Source organism: Polyodon spathula, chromosome 21 (genome assembly GCF_017654505.1).
Source record: "Polyodon spathula isolate WHYD16114869_AA chromosome 21, ASM1765450v1, whole genome shotgun sequence".
NCBI classification, from domain to species: Eukaryota; Metazoa; Chordata; class Actinopteri; order Acipenseriformes; family Polyodontidae; genus Polyodon; species Polyodon spathula.
Window position 1 is genome coordinate 2,664,189 of NC_054554.1, and position 22,643 is coordinate 2,686,831.

Genomic DNA, 22,643 nt, shown 5'->3' on the forward strand with positions numbered 1-22,643 from the left:
GTGGTTCCACTCTCGAAATCAGTCCTCCGGCTACGGCGGCCTCGCTGGCACATCCGCAACCAAGGAAAGCGTTGGAAATGGTGACACTCAAAAAGTACTCTGAATATTTATTTTCAAGTAGTTTTTATTATTCGATTTGTTTTTACACTGAGTGATATATAGTCTGCAATCATGTAGAATTAGCATACGTGACACCAAACACGTAACACTGGGTAAGAAACGGTGTTTTCCCGCTCGCTATCCACCTTAAGGATTGCCTCAATCAATCGCTCTTCGCTGGTGTTTCAGGTCGCCTGCTGTGTGTCTGATGGCGGGATGAGTTGTTGAAAATTGATGTTTGGGTTGGGGCGAGTCTTGTTGAACTGAGCTCTTGGAGTCGGTATTTTTATTTTAATGGCCGAAGAGCTCGGTTTTTAAAAAATACATATTTATTTTTTGTTTTTGTTCATGGATCAGCAATGCAGAGCGGCAGCGTTGATACAAATGCTAATGTAGGACTGGTGCGGCAAATTTTAACTCTTAGTTTAGTCCCAAGAGAAAATGGCACCTTGTGCTCCAACGAAACTGCGCTGTGTGAATTCTCGGGTGAGCCTTTAACTTGAACACCGCACGTATATTTAATGACAACTCTACGCTGCTCAGTCACGTTTTGTTATTTGCTGTTGGTCGGTTGACAACGACACCGGTTAATCAATCATTTCGGTTTTTTTAAGCTTATAAATATCAGATTTCAGTAGACAAAACAAATTACGCGGAATAATTGCACCACATGACCATGCAAAGCAGCGTACAGTGCAAAGACAGAAAAGCGATTACTTTATGTACTGTACCACAAGTAGTAGTACGCTGTATTTACGTGTGTGTCATAATGATGTAAACATGGCAACTTGGTGCTGCGCTCTTGAGTATCGCAGGACCCGTCTGTCACGTTTTTGGGCACATTGTGTGCTGAAATGTGTTAAGGTTTTTTATATCCTTTCCAGCTGTTTTTATTTTGTTTTAAACGTCGACACTTAATGCTTTGAAAGATGTCAGTTGGCACCGACATCATTGTGTCCATGCTAGTTTTACAGACCATTCGCAACTCGTTGCTTTGACGATGAACGTGTATTTTGCTTAATACACAATAATAATACCAAGCTTTCTGTGTGTCAAATGCACAACCACAGTGTGGATTCGCGTTTTTGTTTGGTGTAACTCGAGCAAAACAGGGAAGCACAGGTTTTAATGAGAACAAATATACTGAAGCGGCAAGTAGACTGGAAAAAACAATCTCAAGATTTATGTTTTCTTTCAGAGATGTGGTATGGTGTCTGTCTGTGAAGTGGTTGTCTGCTGTCTTTTTCAGAGATGTGGTACGGGGTCTTCCTGTGGGCTGTGGTCTTGTCCCTGGTCATCCACCTGCTGGCAGGGCTGCTGGCCCTCTACACACTGCGACAGCACAAGTATGGCAGGTTCATGCTGGTGTCCATACTGCTGATGAGTATCATTGGGCCGCTCTTCGGAGGAACCCTAACCAGTATGTTTTGTTGGTACCGTAGCTTTCATATGCCTGTTGTTGGTGGTGTTTTTAATAAAAGGTACTTCTCCACAATGGCTTTTAAAGCACACATGTCTTTTCTTTCCAAAAATCTAAATAAATACACTGTTCCATTTCTTTCGTAAAGGCAGCACTTTATTTAATTGAATTTTTTTTATTATTAATTTCTTTAGCAAAGATTTGTATCCTTGGGTGTGCAGTTTGCACTGTTTTTGTGAAATGAAAATCAAACTGGTATTGTTAAAAAGTGACAACTCAAAGCTCAATCAAGAACCCGGAAGTCCATCTAAGTTGTTTCTTACATGTTTTGTAACATTATCGCTAGTCAATGTTGTTTTTAAACAAAAACAAACAGTGATTAGAGAGTAGCCATACTGAATCTTAAAACTGTCACTCTCTTGGGCTGCAAAAGACTCTGGTAATCTTGATCCCATGTTAATTTTATTTTTTCTTGATTTATTTTTCTTTGTAGGTGCCGCGATTGCCGGGGTCTACAGAGCAGCAGGGAAAGGAATGATCTCTTTGGAAGCTCTCATTCTAGGTGTCGGACAGGCCTTTTGTGGCCTGGTTATTTCATTCTTGCGGATTTTGGCAACGCTATAGCATTCGTCTGTGCAATTAATCGCAGGTGAAGATAGGTTGCACACAAGTCTTAAGATGTCCAGTTCTATGAGAACTAAGGGGCTCGCCCTTTTAAAAAGCAGCCTTGCAGGCATCCAGTGCAGTTGCATTAGCCCAATAAGAGGCCTTCTTTCTAAGCCAGAGGGCACCTTTGTTTTTAATGGCAAAGCCGTGCCGGGCAGCTCATGACACCCTCGTTTAGGTTTAGATTTATTTATTTTTAATTTTCAGTAAATGGACAACGAACACCTGTTTTAAAGGACTGCTTGCACTTCAAAATACAGCCTCTTCAATCCAAGCCAATACGTCATTGCCAGCAAGTGTTCCGAAAGGCTTAATACTGACCAGCCTAGCCGTTCCACAAGTAGTGTGTTTTTTTTTTTTTGTGGCACTGCTTATCAAACTTGGGAAGGTATTGCTGTTAAACACCAATTATATTTCACTAAATTGGTGTGTTTTAAATTTATGGCAATCAAAATCAAACATAGTTGTTGATCAAGAAACAAATTGTTCTTGTAAATCCCTTCTTTCAGACGGAAGACAGAGACTTCATTTAAATGAATTTAATGGAAAGGCTTTGTGATGATCATGTTACTATGTTGCTGTGCAATTCTTGTTTCTAACATTGCATTCCCTGGTAACTAATCTAAAGAACATGCCTGTTAATAATGAATCCCTGAGACGCAGAATTGTGTTAAACCATAAATCTGGTTCAAATGAAGCTACTTTGTCTGTAGTTAGAACTGCAGAAGGGTCCAGTGATTCCTAAAATGCAATTTGGAACATTGTTTAACTCACTGGAGGTACACTGGGTACAAATCTAACCAACATCCACCCTTAGGGGGAGAACCTGTGTTTGCTCGTGGACCAAAAATAAATAAATAAATACATACATAAATAAACCTGGCATGGTTATTGCACTGCAGTGACCAGAGAACAATGAGCCATCATTGGAGTAACACAAGATGGAAAAACTAGTTTTCAAAAAGTAAAAATCTGTGCTGAACGTTTAGCCGAGTCTGCCTCTGGAAGTGTTGGAGGCAGTGTGCGAAGCAGCCAGTGTGTTTCTGAAGTGACCATGTTGCAGTGCCCATATTCATTTATGCTCTAATTTGCAGTGGCCTGCTGTTTTTAATATAGTGAATAAATGCTGTATTTTAACGCTGTTGTGAGATGCGTGATGGGGACGTGGGTTATGACAGATTATTTTTTACTCTAACAGATTAAGTGCCAATTGTTTCTGTTAGTATTTATGAAATTATTAATAACATTTCTTAAATAACATTTATTAAATAATGTTTGGTATCCCTTTTTTTTTAATCTCGTTTCTGTTGCTAGCATACTATCAAGAATATAAGCAAAAGCGTCTCTGTACTTCTGCACAGTGGAGTGGAATACCAGAAACTAGAATAATTCTCAGAATAGAGAGAGATACTATATGGGCATGCACCTTATCTATGAACAACAGGAGCAGAAAAAGAGAAAATTATTCATACATAAGCACCTATATGTACACCAGGTATGACATTTGTCACCCTTTTTTTATTAACTGTCAGCTAATTCTTAGGAATTGCAGAGTGATGTATACATTTTCTTGATTTCCCAATAAGAAATAGTCAATAATTATTAGGTTACTCACGATAGTACAAAATGTCTTCATATCTTATACTGTAACAGTCTTTACAACTGTGGATTATTTCCCATTTAGTATAAGGTGGTACCAAAAACTTTAATGACCATTATTTGAAATCATAAATAAGTAAGCATAGCAGATGGCCAGTGACCTGACACAAGCTTAATTGGCCTTCTGAGAACCCAATTCACAAAGGAGTCAGTGTCCCTATAAGCACCTGCCCTTGGTAACCAGTGTGCAAAAGGGCAACGATGCAGGAACATGGTGATAAACAACGGTAGCGGCAACTCCAGCATGAGCAGTCAATAGAACCACATCAGCTGTAAACACAGATAGCCGATTAAACGTATTAGATCAGCTGTTCACCTGCAGGCAGCCGACTGACTTTTCTGTCCAGGTACACCAGTTACACTGGTTTATGCTGTGTTGAGCTTGCACACTCAGGGAAAGAAGCCCAAGTCTGAGTTGCTTGCTTCCCAGATTCTTTGCATTTGGTCTGCTTGGTAAGCAACGTATGGCATTTCATTTACTGCAAGCAAAATGACTTGCTGAAGACACAGCCCTGCTTGCGATTCCCTTGATTCTCCCAAGTCACATAATCACCAACTCGTAGAAAGCTACAGAACAGCAGGCAAGATAATGATTACAATTAAAGATTGAATCTCAACAGAGACCACAAAAACGGTTTCGAAAGACTGATTTCAACAAATGCACGCAGCAATATGACGTTTTGAATGAAAACAGGAGATTCTGTATTAAGACTTTACAGGTTACTGTGGCTGCAATGCTTCAACCAGTTTATAACAGGAATGCAAAATACGTATGCATGTATGTACCTACTCTGAAGCAAGGACAAGCAATAACTGGACTGCTGTGACCTGCAACTGATCTGCTGTTAGTTATATATCATTCCAATTGCTTTATTCCTCCTTTGTTCCGAACAATGCATCTCCTTTACAAGTGTGTCCATAGTTTTATTCTTGTTAAAATCTGCTCTGAATTCCAAAAGAGGGTTTGGTTTATTGTCAACACGACAGTATATAGTGCACCTAGCAAAGTCCATATTATCCCTGGAGGAAGTGTCATGGCTAAGGTAGATCAAAGATAAACAGCAGTCTAGATCATAGTGCAGTGGGCATTCAGAGGATTTTACAGGCTTCAACACAGCATTCACAATGGCTGCGTGGAAGGGTTGTAGTGTTTTAATAACTGGAGGGAACCGAGGTCTTGGACTGGAGATGGTGAGGCAGTTTCTGGAGTCCCCCAACCCACCAGACCAGGTGTTTGCTGGCTGCCGGGATCCAGAGGGCCCACAAGCTAAGGTAGGGCTAGCCTGTCACAAGAACATGACATACATTTTAACTATGGGCTTGCTATTGATATGATTTACAACCTGGAAATACAATATACAGTTTATAAATATATAACACAAATAATTGCAATGCCATCAAGATGCTACAGATACCTCCGCTGTTTTCTACTCCCTTGAGAAATGTATTAAACATGCCGAAGCGCCAGGCTGCTGGCTCTTTGAGCAAACAGATATATTCTATAAAAAATCATTATGAATTATTCTTTGGAAGCATGGAATTCTGCAAACATACGTGATGTAACTGATTCATGTAATGTAAATATATTTTAAATAAACAGTTGTCTTTCGAATATTCTTAAACAGTGTTTGAAGGATCTCTCAAAGAAACACTCTGAACGGCTTTTCATTGTCCAGCTTGGTATGTTGTTTTTACTTTTCAAAACCCTCTTGTTCCACGTTCAATGCAACGGCGTACAACGCTCACTGCCCAACTATAGCAGGGACATGCAAATGACCTTGTCCCGTTGTGCTGGTCCCGACATTCCATTCCATTTGGCTGGAATATTTGGCCATTTCATTGTTATTTGTGTGAACACAAATTAATGAATGCAAAGAAAACCATAGATTGAAATCAAAATTGCCAGATGTAGGAAGGTAGATAGAACAGACTACAGTTTATTTCTTTAAAAACAGTTTCATGAATGTCAAATGTTTTTGATATTAGTGGATACCACTGCACCTCTGAGAAGTATTTGTAGGTAAACACTGCATATGTTTTAAAAGGAGACGATCATTTCAAGAATACCAAGTTAGTTAGTGTAAAAAATTAGGCAGCAAAAGTCTCAGCCCTACTCATTCTACAGTTATAAAAGATTTAATATATTTAATTTGACAGCCAGTATCTAACTATCTATTTATCTATCTATCTGTATGTACTGGCGGTCAAATTCTATCTATTCATTGATTCATGCAGGTACCTAATTGGAAGTGTTTGTATTGAATGTTTTTAGACACAACAGATCCAGTGAGCATCAAGGAAGCAGCGAAGCAGGTGGGATCCAAACTGAATAAAAGAGGACTCAATTTATTGATAAATAACGCAGCCATTAACTTGCCCGGAACCCTGGATGAAACAGACAGCGATGGCATGATGCACTGCTATAAAACAAATGTAGTGGGACCAATGCTAATGGCCAAGGTATGTGCAGGGATAGTCAAGCAGGCTAGTAACTGTAGTTCCAGATACTGCCTAAAGATGCTCCAGTAATTTAACTAGGAACTATATACAGGCTTGGTCATGTTGATCAGGATAAATAATGGGACACCCATGTCAAAAAAACTAACGTTTTGAGAAAAACTTTTGTTCAAAATGATCTGAATGTCGTCTCATGTTTCTTTATCAGTCATGGTTCTAGGGTACGGAGAAAATGGTTAGGAGATTGCAGCAGTTAACAAAGACAGTTGCTGCACTTGGAGGACAGACAGGATGGTTTTGATTTTTTTCACGTTCCTAAGTAAAACATTCCATGCCCTTCCTTTTCGTTAGGAATTCCTGCCTTGCCTGCAGATGGCAGCCCAGACCAGTGCTCTTCAGGGAATGTGCTGCAGGAAGGCAGCAGTGGTCAATCTGTCCACCCTGGTGGCGTCCATTGAGAAGTCCCCTGAGACTTTTGGCATGGCGCCCATGTACCCCTACCGCACCAGCAAGGTACCGTAGTAACACTTGTTGAGGTCAGTACATGTAAAGTGCGATGCACTGCCGTTACTGAGTTCTAACCAGTTGCTCCCCCCACACACACCAGCTCCCCCTACTCTACAGATACATAGACAGCAAGGATGGTTGTGGCTTGCAGAGTTGAAAGGTCACAGGGTCTCATGATTAGAATGGAATAAGGAAGGATTTAGGACTCTCCAGACAAGCTCATATCAGGTAAGGGCCAATTCAGAGAAAAATTGAGCTGCAGCAGGGATGGAAATAAGACTCTGATTGCATAGCAGATTCACCCATTCCAGGTTTTAATACAAGCTTGATTAGCCACAGTCTTTTACTCATAGTAAAAATAGGAATGGATCAAAGTTATTTATAGTTTTTTTGTTTGTTTGTTTGTTCTGTTTCTAGGCAGCCTTGAACATGCTGACCCGGTGTCTTTCTGAAGACTTCAGGAAAGAGGGAATTCTGTGCACTGCAATCCATCCTGGATGGGTGAAAACTGATATGGGGGGTAAAGAAGTAAGGAAACTAAACCAACACTAATCCGTCTTTACAGAGGCAGCAGGGCTGTGCAAGAGCACCTCCTACTCATGTAGAACTGTGCAGCAGGACTGTACCGTAATAAAGGCATAGCAAAGTGTACAACACTCTGAAAAAAAAACAAACCCAGTCAGAATGAAATCCAACCTCTTCGGGTTCTTACAAACCTCTTCAAAACCTGACAAGTCCCCTGCTGTAATTCTATACATGTTTACTCTATTAATCTTCATAGATGGAAAGCAAGTAGAAATAGACTCGCTCTCTGTAATGCTGGAGAAAAAAAAAACTCCAAAAAGCCATTCATGCAGAAAACATAATTTTATTTTTACATCAATTGGTTTAGGACAAGGTGACGGGCTCTGTTAGGAGAATGTGTTCAGTGACTTCTCTTGTGTTCTCTTCCCATCCTTCAGGCCCCCCTGGATGCAGTGGACAGTGTCGAGGGGATGTTTCGGGTGCTGTCTATGCTCACAGAGAAGAACGCGGGACAGTGTCTAGACTGGGAAGGAAAGATTATCCCCTGGTGAGACTCTGACCCCGGACCAAAACCACCAGTCCACTGAGCCAGAACAGGAGAAGAAAAAAACTAGAAGCAGCCACTGCTTTACTGTATTCAATTGATGCATAGCAATAAAGCACCTGAGTGTGCCAGTGTGATGGGTTCCTTCCTTTGAAAATGTAAACCTGCCTGAGGGGATACAGAGTTATACTTTGGATTCTCAAAGCTCTTTACTCCATGCTTTCAGAAAGGACAAAAGCACCCATTAACCCATGAAGTTCCAAACACTCAGAACACAAGCTGTATTTATGGCGTTTGAGGCATTCTAAATCAATATGCTACCATTCTAAATGTTTGCAATCTTTTAGAAGTGTAAAATAATATTTACAAGGTATATTCTCAGCGTTCTATTTTGAGAAGAGTCATGTTAGACGAGCCCGTATTCAGAGCAGTGAAATTTCACACTGGCTGTGAAGCTGAACACATAGAAAATGGGGCTGCTTTATCATCACTGTGGAGAGGAAAAAACACCAAGAAATGGATCATCTTTAGGCTTCAGTTTCTTGTTTCATATTGAGGCGTCACAAAAGCATCTGAAGGGCTATAGTTGCAGGATTAACAGTTACATTTAGACTTAATGTTTGAGTACGTTAACAAAACAATATAGTTAAAGAGAAAAATAAAATAACAGGCAGATGCCACTTTAAATTGTTAAAAAATGACAAAGTAACATGAGCACTAGATGTTTAATTTAGGGTCTTGCAAGTCCCCTGGAGTAAATATCAGTGAGAATCTGTGTCAAAGACTTACACCGTGAGTTTACAATGCATGACACCTGGCCTTTATGGTATTCCACTGGAATTTGTTTCCACTTCAAGTTGTAATTAAACTGAGAAAATTCACAAACAATGTATGAACAATTCAGGTGTTACTGTATGCCTTTACCATACAACAAAGGTGCAGCAATAGAACTGCATACATAAATGCACAAAACAAATACACAATGCACCTTCAATTTATATATATATATATAATATATATATATTATATATATTATATATATATATATATTATAAGTGCATATATTAGTATATATATATATAATTGTTAATGTATTCTTATTTTATTTTTGTAAGCAATTAGACAGAGCGACACAGCGGAGGTGCGCAATCCTGTACTTGAGGTTTTGAACCGTGAGGCTTGCCATCCAATAAAATGAACTGTGTTTTTATCACATGACATCTGAGGTGCGTATTCTGTTTTGCGAGCGATTGCTAAAACTATCAAATGTTAAATTAAAACTTTCCAAACAAATAATTTGCTCTCTCGATTTTTCTCCTTTATCAAATTATCAGGTATGGTTTTTATCGCGTGTTTCCCCTGTTAGAATGGTTGCCAATGCGTTTGTGTTAAACATTACACAGCAGTAAGTGCTTCTTGTAACTACATGTTTTGTTTTGAAAAGTATATTATTCAGTTATATTATTTCCATTTGGAACCAAGCCGTTGCCATATATAAAAAGACACTCATAACATTGCAATTAGCGCCAATCCATACTTAAAACCGGGAATGGACCAGGCTGCTGTGCAGCGGGAGTCTGTGTTCCGATGTGAAAGAGCTCTCCTCTTTGCTGCTGCTGCTGCTGATTTCCTACCTCTTGTAACAGCATTAATTGTTCGCTTCTGCCCGCACTGCGGCACCAAGGCCGGTTTTAAATTCTGCCCGTCCTGCGGGGAGATGCTGCCTCAGCTGGACCCGGAGGAGATAGTGACAGCCAGCATCTCCCAGATGGCAGTGTCCCATGCCAGCCCCTATTCAGCGGGCTGCAGCACAGGTGGGGGTATTTTCCTAGTTAATTGATATTTACATTAGTCATTAATAAGCAGTTGCGCATGCAGTGTGAGGTGTACTGTGTCCCGGACATGTCCTGTCTTCATTTACAGGTGTAGTGCCAGGCCTGGTCTTTATCTCTTTTGGAATTTGGCCAAGTGACCAAAGTAAACCCTTTGGTATTCTCTGAAGTAGTGCAGTGAGAGATATCTGTATATATCATCCATAGCAATAAGAACTCAATAGTGCTGAATTACTGAAATACTAAAAGAAAGAAACTTAATTTGACAACATCCAATGATAAAATCTCGACTTCAGCGATATAGAATACCCCCAAACTGAGTGCATCACTCAATTTTCAAGGTGTGGTCTCCGAAGTATAATCAACAAGTACAGAGAAACATCATCAATGTTTTTCCTTACTTATGCAAGTCGTGGTTGTTATAATAGTAGAAAACACTAGTGGAGGCTTTGAGTAAATTACTGATGCTCATAATGCATCAGAGTAGAATAATGCAACATGTCTAAGACTTTTGCACAGCAGTGTGTGCGTGTGTGTGTGTGTGTGTATAATATTGATAAATGAATCAAAAACGTAATTGAAACTTGAAATTGCTTTAATAATTAGCCTGTTGGATCCTGATTCTTTTTTTAATTATCTCTCTTTCTCTCTCTCTCTCTCTCTCTCTGTACGTCTCCAAGGAAACAGGTGCTGTTCGCCAGTGTCAAAGAGCAGGAGGAGGAGGAGAAAGTGCTGTCACTGATAGCTGGTATACCGTGCTGTTTCTAACAGAAACATTGTATTGCAAAGAAAAATGAAATGTACGCCAGAGGAACACAAATTCTAAGTGCATCGTGTCTCTTTTAAGTGCTCCTGGTTGTGCATAACGAGCGGTACCACTAGGTGGCAGCATAGCCCCAGGAAAACACAAAGAGAACTAAACCAGAAGAGCGTAACAACAGCAAACTGCACTAAAACTGTAGCTTGGTCATTTCACTATGAAAGGTTCCTGGTGTAATGCAGGAAAACATGCAGAAGTAAATCGTCTTTTAAAATTCCCAGTATCTTTGCATACAGTGTTTACGGAATGTCTTTCCACGTGTTTCCTTCATCTGCAGTTCTGAATTCCTTTTGGAAGGTTGTCCTTCCTTAGCAAGAAACCTGGAAACCCCTGAATTCAGGAATGCCCCTTGTGTATTCTCCTATTCCCGGTAAACTGCATTGTCTGCACTGGACTGCATTCAGTGTAACTGCATTGATGAAGTAGTCAGCATTGTATTACCTAGAACAGGAATATCAGACACAAGGACATCAGTTTTAATGATGGTGTTATAGTACATAGAACAAAAATAACAGTAATGGCATTGTTTCCGTGAAATGTCAGAATCCAGCATGGCCCTCTGTAAATGAAGTTCGACTCCCCTGCCCATGACAGGTGCACCTTGCCGGGTACTGTTATGCATTCCGCTACAGCCCCAGTGGCAACCACATTGAGTATCAAGAACTCAGCAGGACACCAAACGAGGGCGCTGTGGAGTTCCTCAGCATCGATTCCCACAAAGGGGCGGGTGAGCGCTTTGCTTGTGTAAAAGATCGAACACCCACAGTAGGAGTTAACTCTTTATAGGGTTGATTCAGGCTAGTATGCTGGACGGTGGATTGAAGCGAGCCAGAGGGGGGTTTTATGCGAACAAAAAGTATAATGATGTAGAATTTTTAACCTCCATACCCCCAGGCCCGTCCTGTCGCAGTGATCTCCAGTCCCTGGGGTACTGCATGCTGAAGTGGATGTGCGGCTCCCTGCCCTGGTCCGATCAGATCGATAACCCCAGCGCTGTCATGGCAGAGAAGGAGAGGCAAGTACCTGGGAGAAGCATGTTCACATTCATATTGTAGCTTATAGTGATTATCTTCCATAGCTTCAAAACACTCAGCAGAATTCCTTGGTAATAAGTTCTTGGGTACTGAAGAAGGCACTAGTCAAAACATTTGTCTGCTTGACACAGTTTCTTCTAGTTTTAGCTTATAGTGGTTAAGCACTTGAGATGCAGTACATCTTACACAGTACAAACATCAAGTTTCTACATCTCTATCCACAGTTCTGAATCCATTTCAGTGAAGATAGTGAATATTGAGCATGTGAAACAGAGCATAAGATCTCACCCCCACATGCTCAAAGCGCTTGCATGTGCTATGAAATGTCTTCTAGAGGCAGTTATTTACAAAAAAATATGTATGAAGTCAAATAAAGCTCTTGAATACCTGTTTAAAATTATTATTATTATTATTATTATTATTATTATTATTATTATTATTATTATTATTATTATTATTATTATTTTTATCAGGATTTGTTGTGGTAATGTGTGGTGTGCAGATCTTGTTGTAAATCCCTTCATGGGAATCTGATATAGACAGCAGCATATAGAAGCCTTATTGTGTTTATTTTGAACATAATAAGGGGTCAATCTATCATTAAATTATTGCAAGTACCAATTCCAAAGATTCTTCCTTTGCATTGTCCCCTTTAGGTACAAGACGGACGTGAAGGGTCTGCTGGAACAGGGTTTTGGTAAAAGAAAAACTTCAGGTATTTCCCAGTGTGCTGTCCAGGGAGAAACTGTTCTTATTACTTTTAAAAGAGCTCAGTCTGTTTTATCAAGCTCTGCCGCGGAGTGCTTGTAGAGCCCGTGTCTGGTATTTGGTCTCTCTGGAAAGCCTTTGTATAACCTGCCGGCTCTGTGTTGTAGCAGCTCTGCAGGTTTACCTGGATCAGGTGATTGCTCGAGCTACAACGAGAATCCAAACTACGAGGAGCTGAGGAACGGAATCAGAGACGCACTGCAGAAACTGGGGGCTTCAGCACAGGATCCCATCGGTGTCACGCTGATTTAAACACTGCTGGTATGTGTCAGAAAGATTTAAACAGCAACATGTTACGACTGTATCTTAACAAATGAGTTCATCTTCTCGTGTAGGTCACCTTGTATATCGTCATCAGTGACTAACATGAGTGTAACCGTTAACCTGTCCCCCCTGCAACACTCTGCTCCTAGTGGATGTAAGAAATGTGTGGCAGGGGGACTGGTACACTCTGGTGTACCAGCTGTACTTAGCCAGTAAATAGTTACAGTATTTATACACTTTTTTACAAGGGGACTGTGCTATTATTTTGTGTAAATATGTTCTCATTTCTGTATGTCTTTTGATTTTGAGATTTGGTAAATTAAGGTAGAATCATTGGGAAAAGAATGTGTTCTGTTTTGGATTAACTAAACGTTCCAGCGAAAACTAAAAATAGATTTTTTATGAAGTTTTACTCCTGATATCTGGCCTTAGACTCAAGCCCAGTTTCACAGACCCCGTTAAAGTAGTTTGCCAAGCATGTGATCAAAAACTAACACGTTGCCCAGGATAGCCAGGATCTGTGAACCCAGCCAACTATACAATTCAAACAGTTTCTAAAAAATGTAAAACCAAAAGGAAATGTGAATTAGATAAGGCTATAAAAATAATAAAATACACAGCTAAAGAAAAAGAGAGTGAAAAGCAGAAAGCTATATCCATGGATGTTTTCTAATTGTTTTTATAGATTTTAGAGGTTTTATTTTTGGCATTTTAACTCGTGTTACTGGCTTGAACAACTGTTGCTTCACCTTTTGGTGTTAGGAGCTTTTGAAACCTTTCTAATAAAATAAGGCATGTTGACCAGTTATCAAGGATTTGTTTTTTCTGTACAGTTATTGTGGGCTCCAGTTACTAACTGTGTCTTCACAAACAAGGCAGAGTGTATCTTTGTCATAATTACAGAATGTAACAAAGAGAAGATGTGCAGCACACACGTGTGTGTAAAAGGGCTGTCCCTTGTATTCTGTAATATATGGAAGCAACATCTCCCTGTTCCAAGTCAGTTCCAGTCACAATGAGCAAGACAGTAGACCAGATCTGACCGCCTGTGATAAAGGGCTGCTAGGAAATTGGTTGGCAGGTGCTTCCGCAGTTTGTGGTTGGTCAAGCTGTAGCCTGGGCTTCCCTTTGTGATGGACTTTAGTCACCAGTGCTGTCAACATGACAGCGTTCAGTTGGCCTAAAGCCATAAATTCAGACTTAGCAAGGTTCAAAACTCACACTAGCCCTGCACCCAGTCCAGGGTTTCTGGACTCTCTGTGTTAGGGTTATATTACTGAAATGACCAGGTCTCAGGTGTTTTGAGTCACCAGGACTGAGCCAGGGATTAGCCTGGGCTTCTAGCTATGCAGACTTCAAATTCAAGCATTTCTTTTAATACACCCATAGCACTGTTTAGCATTGTTGTTGAAATTGTTATAAAATGTATCCTATTGCAGCCCTACTGATTTGCATTCAGCCTACCCACCTTAAGAAAACAAAACTGTACTCCTTTGTTTAAACAAGACACGTTGGAATTCGTATTCCATTCAGAAGTTGTTTGCAGGTTAACCCTTATACTGTAGCCACTCAATAGCTAACCCAAGAAGAAAGGTCTTGGAAAATATCGGAACGGCTGGTGTATGTTTAAAAGGAAATTATCCAAGGCATCAGTCATCATCAAAACAGCAAAACAATACAGTTTGGGTATAGTGGGATAGGGCCTATAAAAGTGTGTTGGGAACGAGAATCTATATATGCGTACGAAAAAGGAAATCGACCCTGAATAATGCGCTTTGTTTGTGACGTAATGTTTTAATAAATGATACCAGATAATGCAGTCTTTTTGTTTTCTTCCATTTAGATGGGGCTGATATAACTCGGAATAAAACCCACCTTGTAACGTTTTACCTTCTGCATTCAGGAAACGGGGCAGTCGCACGCAGAAGTTAATGCACACATTATTCTGGGTGTAAAGCAAAGTTCAACGTCTTTGTCAAACTCCAAAAAGTACACGAGGCGTTGACCTCGTTGACCTGCCTTAATAGAATAGATTCTATTCCCCCCCCCCCCCCCCCCCCCCCCCCCGTGTTTTACATGCTGGAGTTCTTTCATGTACTGGCGGTAGTCAGGAGTCTGTTTTAGTCCCGGATTTCAGCAAAGTTATACACAGTGTATCGACTTAATCGAGTAACGTGAGGAGCATTTACTATTGATTTACATACAGGCACGGGGTGTGAGAGGTGTCTCGGGGTTCTGCAGAATAACGGTATTGTGCAATTTGAGGATTGCTGCCGCTTCCCCTTCTCTCTCTGGTGGCTCTGTGAGGTGATTACGAGGCAGGTCACTTTCGGAACAAGCCCGCAAAGACAAGACTCACGGGTTTGTTTTCATTGTTGTGTACAGCGGGGACGCGATCTTTTGAAGGGGATTCTGCAGACAGCCTCTGAATAGGCGTTTGAAAGGGAGCGAGGTTATCGTCACTTTCCCTGTTCTGTTTTGCGTTGTTGGAAAGTTAAACGCTACAGCTTTCCTCCTGTAAATATTAGATACTGTGTTTCATTCCTCTTCAGCTGTGTTAGCGGGTGAGTCCTCAGCAATTTTGCCACCCTAGTAGTGTGTCTTTTTCTTTTTTGTTTTGTTTACCTGTTTAAAATACAAACTGTGAACACTAGTTGTGCTTTTCTAATTTTCTTTGTGTAACTTTGCATGTTTGAATGTTAAGTTTTGTGTCGGGGGGTATCGCTAATATGTTATGTATTAGGTGATAATCCCTAATACACGCATGTCTAACGTTTTATACAGTTTACATGCTATTGCTTTTTAATACCACCGGCAATGTATCCACATTGCACAGCACTGCTTTACTATATAGTATTTTCTGTGTTGACATTGCTAAGTGGTAATCAAACAACACCATTGCTTGTAATATAAACCACTGTAAAACACACACAATCCAGCTATTGCATGAAGTAGTTTGGTTGCCACGCCAACCAAGGGTAACGCTAAACTTCAGAGGCAGCGCACGCCTCTTTTCTTCTGCAGAGGGAGAGAGGGGCCCTTGCAATTAACTGACTTGCTGCTAAACGTTTAACCCATTAGCCTTCAGGTGCTGCCGTTTTAGATAAAACAAATATCTCTTGTTATTTAATATTTACCGTAAAATTACTTTATGAATGAATGAGACACACAACACTCTTCTGTACAGCAGATTGGGTGTGTGCGTGTTATTTATTTCAAACCTCGTTTATGCATTGGTTTCCTTTTCAGTGATCGATTTAAAAATTATGTTTGTTTAAAAATTCTGTTATTCTGCAGTATGGACTTCTACTATTTGTTTCTATACCCAATGCAGCGCTTGTTCGAATATGTGCTATATTTTGACACCACATTTTTGTGGAAGCTTTTTGCAGAATGATCAGCACCAAGAACATTGACTCCAGGCGTGTTTTTAGTGGCGGAGCGACAATAGAGCAGGGCTTGATTGAATGCATGAGCCTGGCACAGATGACACAACATTAACAAACGCATTTAAACAGTTCCTCCAGTAACTGCACGCACACTGTTCTGTAGGAGCTGTTGTGTTTGCTTCACTGGGTAAGATGACCCTACGGTATGACTTTAGTTTTCATTCCCCCTCCTTCCCTACCAGGGGCCGAGGCTGGATGATTGATTTGAATTCACTTTGGTTGCCTACAAGTCTTCCAGGGACTGCAAGTCCAAATGGCCACGCAGCTTGCAATCCGTGTTTTATACAGAGGGTGTTTGCAGAGGGATCAGACTGTCCTCAATATGTGCATCCATTCCAGCTGTCAACCAGAATTTTGTTTATTGTCAAATACTTTTCACAGACCTTGAATCACAGACCAGGGATGAAAAAAAGACTTCCATTGACAGCATTCCTAGTTTTTGCTATGAGTTTAATAAGACACACCTGCCTTTGTTACTAATACACTGTGGCTAATCAAGCTTGTAGTAAAACCTGGAATGGATATAACTGCTATGCAATAGGAGTCTTATTTCCATCCCTGCAGATATAAAAAATAAACCAAAAAAACAGACTTATTTTTAATGGCTTTTGATTTTTTTTTTTTTTTACTTAAAATATTGACTGACCTCTTTACTGGAAAGATTATGTAAATTCATCTATTATTTGTTTATTTTTTGTTCAGGTTTTCATGAAATATCATGGGGGATAAAAGTTTTAATCTCGTTCTGCGCGGTCGCACGCTGTGTTTTTCTGGCAGCTGAATATTTTTGGCACCACAAAAAAAAAAAAAAAAAAAAAAGGTGTCAGGAAGCTTCCCATTGTATTGAAGAGATAAAAGATCAGTAGAGGGGAAGGAAGCCTGTATTAGTACAGATGTTCTTGCGCCTGTTTGTACAGAGGGCTAGTTTCAAGGTCAAAGCTGCCAACACCAAAATTATGCTCTCTATTTAACCTTTTTCAAGGACTTTTCATTGCCATGTAGCATTGTAGCACTGTGGCAGAGGTGGGCAGCCTTGGCTCTGTGGGCGGGAGGATTAAGTGCCAGGTTGGAAAACAGGGTCTTGCAATTGAATGGATAAGCCAGCGCTGCGTACCCCTGCAGTGCACCATTGGTGTCATTGCAAGGGGAGGGGGGACCCCCCACCCCTGTCCTGCTCTGCTCTTCTCCTATGAGAATTTCTACACTGTCTCTTGTGATCACTCTTGTTTTAGCCCTGGCTGACCATGGGAACTGATCACGAGGCAGAATGACCAGACTAGCTCTGCATCCAGTCCTGGGCATCCAGAACTTTCCTTTTACCCCTTTATGGAAAATGCCAGGAAGGCATCAGAAATATGAGCCGTCAGCCGCCCCCCCTCCCCCACTAAATCTGCCCTGAATGTATTGCACTTGTCACAGCATGAGTAAGTCTCACCCGAGCCAGCAGGGTTGCCAATCGGAGCTGTATAGACAGGGTATAATACCCTGTTGGTGCTATGTAAATACTGCATGTTGAAAATGTGCTGCTCATGCCTTATTTATAGAGCGTGATTAAGATATTACAGAAGAACAGCAGTTTTAACAGGGGCGTGATAGCTGAAAATCCGTGGCACCTGATCACTTAAATAATATATATCATCGAGGGTACAGTTCTGAAACCCAGGACTGCGTGCAGGGCTGGTGCGAGTTTCTAACCCTGAGAACACGTTCTTATATTTTGTGGTGAGGCAGTATTAAAAATGTATAAATAACACGGAAACTCTGTGTGCTTTTGAATATGTGTTCAATGTGATTGATACATTATTTAGTTAAATACGCTGTTTATTCATTTAGTCCCTTTGTGGGGCTGTTATCCCTTTTACAATACATGAAAATAATGCCTGCTTTGAGGACTGTGAAGAGCAGGATATCCTCCTGGGCTCTGCAGTGACCCCTGCATTCTTTAAAGCAATAATGATAACAGAAACATGTAATTAACTCGTCAGCAGAACAACTTTCTTGCCAGACCCCTGTCCTTTTTCCCGATGGTTGGTTAGTCTCTCTGACTCTGGATAGAAGGACTGTTTGATATCTTGCTGGGATAAACCACAGCTGGATTATACAGCTCTGGTGAATCCCCTGGATTGCATCAAACACCTGTTTTTAATGGCAATCCCAGTATGACCACACAAAGGCAACCACTAGAAAATGTTCCAGTAAAATTCGGCTGTGGGTATAGATTGACACATTCACCCCCTAGTCCAGGATAAAGTGTCAGGATAAAAGGGATTGCCGCCTTGTGATAAAGACAGACCTAGGCGGCTAGAACTTCCCAGACAAGCTAACAGACGGGTGTGGGCGGATAGGTAGAGAACAATGATAATAACCGTACTGGATAAAGAGATCCCAGAAGCGATCACACGATTGTAAACAATCTAAAAGGGCAAGGGGAAGGTGAACACATAAATAAAATGATATTGAAAGCTTGCTTATTAATAGGAATGAGGAACCTCCCGTTGCGTTATAATGGAGTGAATAGGAAGCACTCAGTTGTCTATCAGAATCTCTTGGGTTCCTAGGTAAACCAGCCCTTGTTCTGTAGTAATCTCTTATTAATCTTCCACGACAGCCTCTTAAACATGTAGGTTCCCAGCCAGTGGTGTAGATTTACTGTCACGGGTAATTAGAGCACAGGATTCCAGCTGCTTCAGGACAGCAGTCTGCTACCAATATCTGATGAAGTTAGATTCGCTGCTCTCTTTGACCAGCTGTGCAGTATATTGTTTAGAATATGACTTTATTAAAAGGAAAGCTAACCTGACACTACAGAATTGTTGAAATATGAACAACTTCTGGAAGTGCCTGCTGACTTGTGTATAGATTCTCCTATAAATGTTTTCACATTCTGTACACACATGCGCATGCTGGCTCACAATCACTCCCTGTGTCGGTTTGCTGTTTGTTGTGTGTTTGTTGTGTGTTTGGTGCCACTGTCTAGGTTCCTCCACTAGGTGGGGGTATAGTTTAGTAAATTAAGTAGAACTTTGGTTACAGAGAATGTTTTTGCTAGAAGCCCAATAAACTAAGCTCCGTCTTGAGAAGTGTGCCTGAAAAACCTTAATTATCTGCACGTCGCCGAAGGGATTGATAATTTCAGGCTGCTTGAGACAACTGTGCCCTTATTGATAAAGAAAAACAATAAGTCTGTTGGGTTTATTGGCTGGTAGTAAGAGCCATGACTGCTAAGTTCAGATGACTGTAAACACAGTTTGTACTGTATACACATTATAGATAATAGGTATGCAGGGGGTGTGAGCGAGCACACAGTAAACTGCCCTGCATGTTGAACAGTTTACTGTATACCACAGACACAGCTGATTTTAAAGATCCGCCAGCACAGCCTCCTCCAAACGTATGGACGCAATTACCAGATTGCTGCAGGAGCACTTGGGCTTCACTCCAGTGCTGACAATAGATTCAGGCTTATTTATTTGTGTTATTTATTAGGGAAGAGAGTATAGGAGCGAGGGAGGCTTTAAAGTTAATTCAAACAAAACACCCAGTCCATCCTAAGTCACTAAGCAAACACCAGGCGATATTAGCTGGCTTTGAGATTCTGCTGTATAGGGGTTACTGTGGAGACAGCTGCCTCATACGGTGACTTTGCAGCAGCTGCTGGAAATGACTGGAGCAGCTGAGAGCTGAAACAAATGTGTCTGTCTGTCTGTCTGTCTACATCTCAAACAACTGCAGGGTGTTTCAGATTCATTCATAATGTTAAACACTCAATAGGTTTTTCTGATTCAGAAATAATGAGACTGGTGTTTTATCCTTTTAAATCCCCAAAGAACAAAGAATATGCTCAATGTGTGTCCACCCCCTCGGTTCCTGGTGAAGTTCATTGTGTTTATTTGAGGTACAGAATTTATCCATCATATACTTCAGCAAATTAAGAGCCCAACATATAACTAAGATGCCGTTTTCTTTTGTGTTGAAGCCCACATTCGCAGTCCTAAAATAATTGTGGGAGCGGTCTCCGCACAGGGAATGATCCCGAGCAGGATGCACAAAGCCCAGTGAAAGATGGCTCAAAACCGGCAGGGTTTTCACTGAGAGACAGTAAGAGGCAATGACTCTGCCTCGCTCAGCCCAGCCAGCTTCCATTAATAAACAGTGCTGGGCAGGGCAGGGCTCCCATGAAGCAGACTGTCGCTCTGCAATGCTGGGAACCCCAGCATGACTAAGCAGACTTTAACTCCTAGACCAGGGGACTGGATTGGTTAGCCCCCCTGGGTTCCTTCCTAACCTTCTCAAAGCTTTTAGCTTCAAAACAAAAAAGGTGTTCTGTGCCTTTAAGGCTCCAATCGAGTCGAAAAAGAAACAATTAAAGGGGAAGTTTTGGTTAGGCATGCAGTTATTTTTAACTAAAATGTTTGTTTCGTTGCTAAGCGAGCTGTGCTTCTTTAAAAAAAGACAGAAATTAGATTTAGGTCTTTTTGTACAGTATACTTTGCAGACATGTCTAAACATACTCGTGTGTGGGGTTGATTTCGCTGCACCTCTCTGCATGCTTCACAGGATTCTGCTGTGCAGCGAAATTGTTATTTGCAGCCTGTTCATAAACTGCTGAGGATAATAATAGCTTTCTGCAAGCTGGAAACGCTGGCCTTGATAGCTGGCAGTAACTGAAACCCAAGAGAGTGGACAGTGATAAGTGTGTGGGGTGCCAGTGTTTGCCTCATTCTCCTGTGCAGAGCTCCATGCGAAAGGGAAACCTGAAACCCTTTTAATTTAACCACGAGAGGCCATCAGTAACTTTTAATTACTGCTTCTCACCTTGGACTAGATCCACTTATTTACAACACACCTCGTGTAGCCTTTCCAACAGCACCCCCTCCTCCTGGGGTCCTCCTGCTAGGAGCCCTTTCTCTTCTTCAGTGGGACCTGAGTTCAGTGTAATTCTTATTAAACTTAAACTTGAAGTCATCAGTGCATGTAAACGCCGTCTCAGGTTGCCAAAGTCCTCTAGTCAGGTAATCAAGCATGTAAGGGGCTTTAATGGGAGGCACAGAAATGCAGGTTCCAGTCGAGATGTCATGCACTGTGTTTATGGTACTTAGTCAGTGCAAGAACTGGTTAAATCTTATTGCAATCACAGCCAGTCGCAAACTTCAATCCACCCTTGCCCTACTCTTATAATGACCAGAAGAAACAAACCCTGGTTATGGATGACGGACCCATGGACAAGCATTATACAGTATGTAACCACCCTGCAGTATTGTAAGTGAGACCAGACAGTGTGCAGACTCAACCCTAGAGCGTTTCAATGAAGTGTGGTTTAAGATTCATTACAAACAAAAAAAAACGTCATTTAAAAAAAAAAAATTCTGGTTTAAGTTTGCAGCCACACAAGTCCTTATTAAAAATGACAATTAAAATAACTTCAAAGGTGCAGCTTGAAGCCACAAAAATCAGGGAGTGATGTACCATCCCATAATTCAGCATGTTAGGCTTTTAGCAGAGATACTGAGATGTGATGTGATGGGCAGGGTAGCGTTCAATGATAAGGGGAGCAGGGGTAAGAATATTCATTTTAAAGCCTCAGCAACAACGCTGTTAACAAGTAAGAGTTCAAATAAGCAACTGTACCGTGCTGCTATAATGTGTGTGCAGGTTTTAGTGAGTGTCTACGAACTGTGAACAAACCACGGAGAGAGATCACACAGAGAGTATCGGACAGTGTGCTTGTGAACAGTGGTAATGGGCAGAGCATTCGGGCTCAGCCTTGGCAGAGTGTGGAAATGTAGTGCAGTAAACCTCCACCAGGTCAAAGGCAGGCAGGAACTGAGGCATTCGTATAATGATCATATAAGAAGTGAATCCCAGTGCCGGCACGCTGTGTTTGAAGTGTTTTTACAGAGTCTTCCAGGCTTTCTGGGCTGCTGACAGCTCTGTCCTGCTTCGCCGCTGTGCAGATTGCCTGAGAATATTTAATGGCACAATTACTCAGCAGCTGTAATCATAGCTATCAGTCCTGCCTGTCGTGAGGCTCGGCAATAATTGGAAGCAGAATTCAGCCTCCAGGTGACGTCCCTGTGAGCCTGACGGGCTGGGATATGGGACAGGCAGAATATTAAACCCGATCGGGCTGCATTTTGCAAGGCTTTTGAAGTTCTTTTTAAAAGATGTACTCCCAATTGCATCGCTGGGCCTCAGCCGAGGGCCAGCGCTTTGATTTCTGTGCAATTTTAAAATTGATGTGCCCAACTGCAGCGGCCTCTCCCCGGTGACAGCTAATTTGTTCCACATGTGTCAGGGCTTTTTATTTGTAACCAAGCTGGGACAGCGTTCAAGAAGAGGAAACTGCAGTCCTACATACATATAAATACAGTATGTATACGAATAATATATGTGTCTGTGTGTGTGTGTGTGTGTGTGTGTGTGTATAGCACATATAAAGTATATATGCGCAATATGTAATCAGCTCTATATAAAGAGATGTGACATCATTTAAATCACTTGTTTTCATTCACTTTCAATTAGGGGACAAGCAGCTCCTCTCTTATGTGGTAGATAGTAGAACCACATCCCTGAGAGAAAAGCCAGCTGCTGCCTGACAA

General features: G+C 41.2%; 2 protein-coding genes across 2 annotated transcripts; both read left to right on the forward strand.

Annotated features, from left to right (window-relative positions):
• Positions 1–225: 225 nt before the first annotated feature.
• LOC121296386 (transmembrane protein 170A-like) lies at positions 226–3,413 on the forward strand. The gene is made up of 3 exons (XM_041221890.1): positions 226–585; positions 1,349–1,519; positions 2,013–3,413. The coding sequence occupies exons 1-3, from the start codon at positions 459–461 to the stop codon at positions 2,141–2,143; spliced, it is 429 nt and encodes a 142-aa protein (XP_041077824.1). The 5' UTR covers positions 226–458; the 3' UTR covers positions 2,144–3,413.
• A 1,541-nt stretch (positions 3,414–4,954) lies between these two features.
• Positions 4,955–7,923, forward strand: zgc:158868 (uncharacterized protein LOC791147 homolog). Its single transcript, XM_041221096.1, has 6 exons — positions 4,955–5,116; positions 5,470–5,524; positions 6,117–6,304; positions 6,653–6,814; positions 7,226–7,336; positions 7,771–7,923. The coding sequence occupies exons 1-6, from the start codon at positions 4,970–4,972 to the stop codon at positions 7,882–7,884; spliced, it is 777 nt and encodes a 258-aa protein (XP_041077030.1). The 5' UTR covers positions 4,955–4,969; the 3' UTR covers positions 7,885–7,923.
• The last annotated feature ends 14,720 nt before the right edge of the window (positions 7,924–22,643 follow it).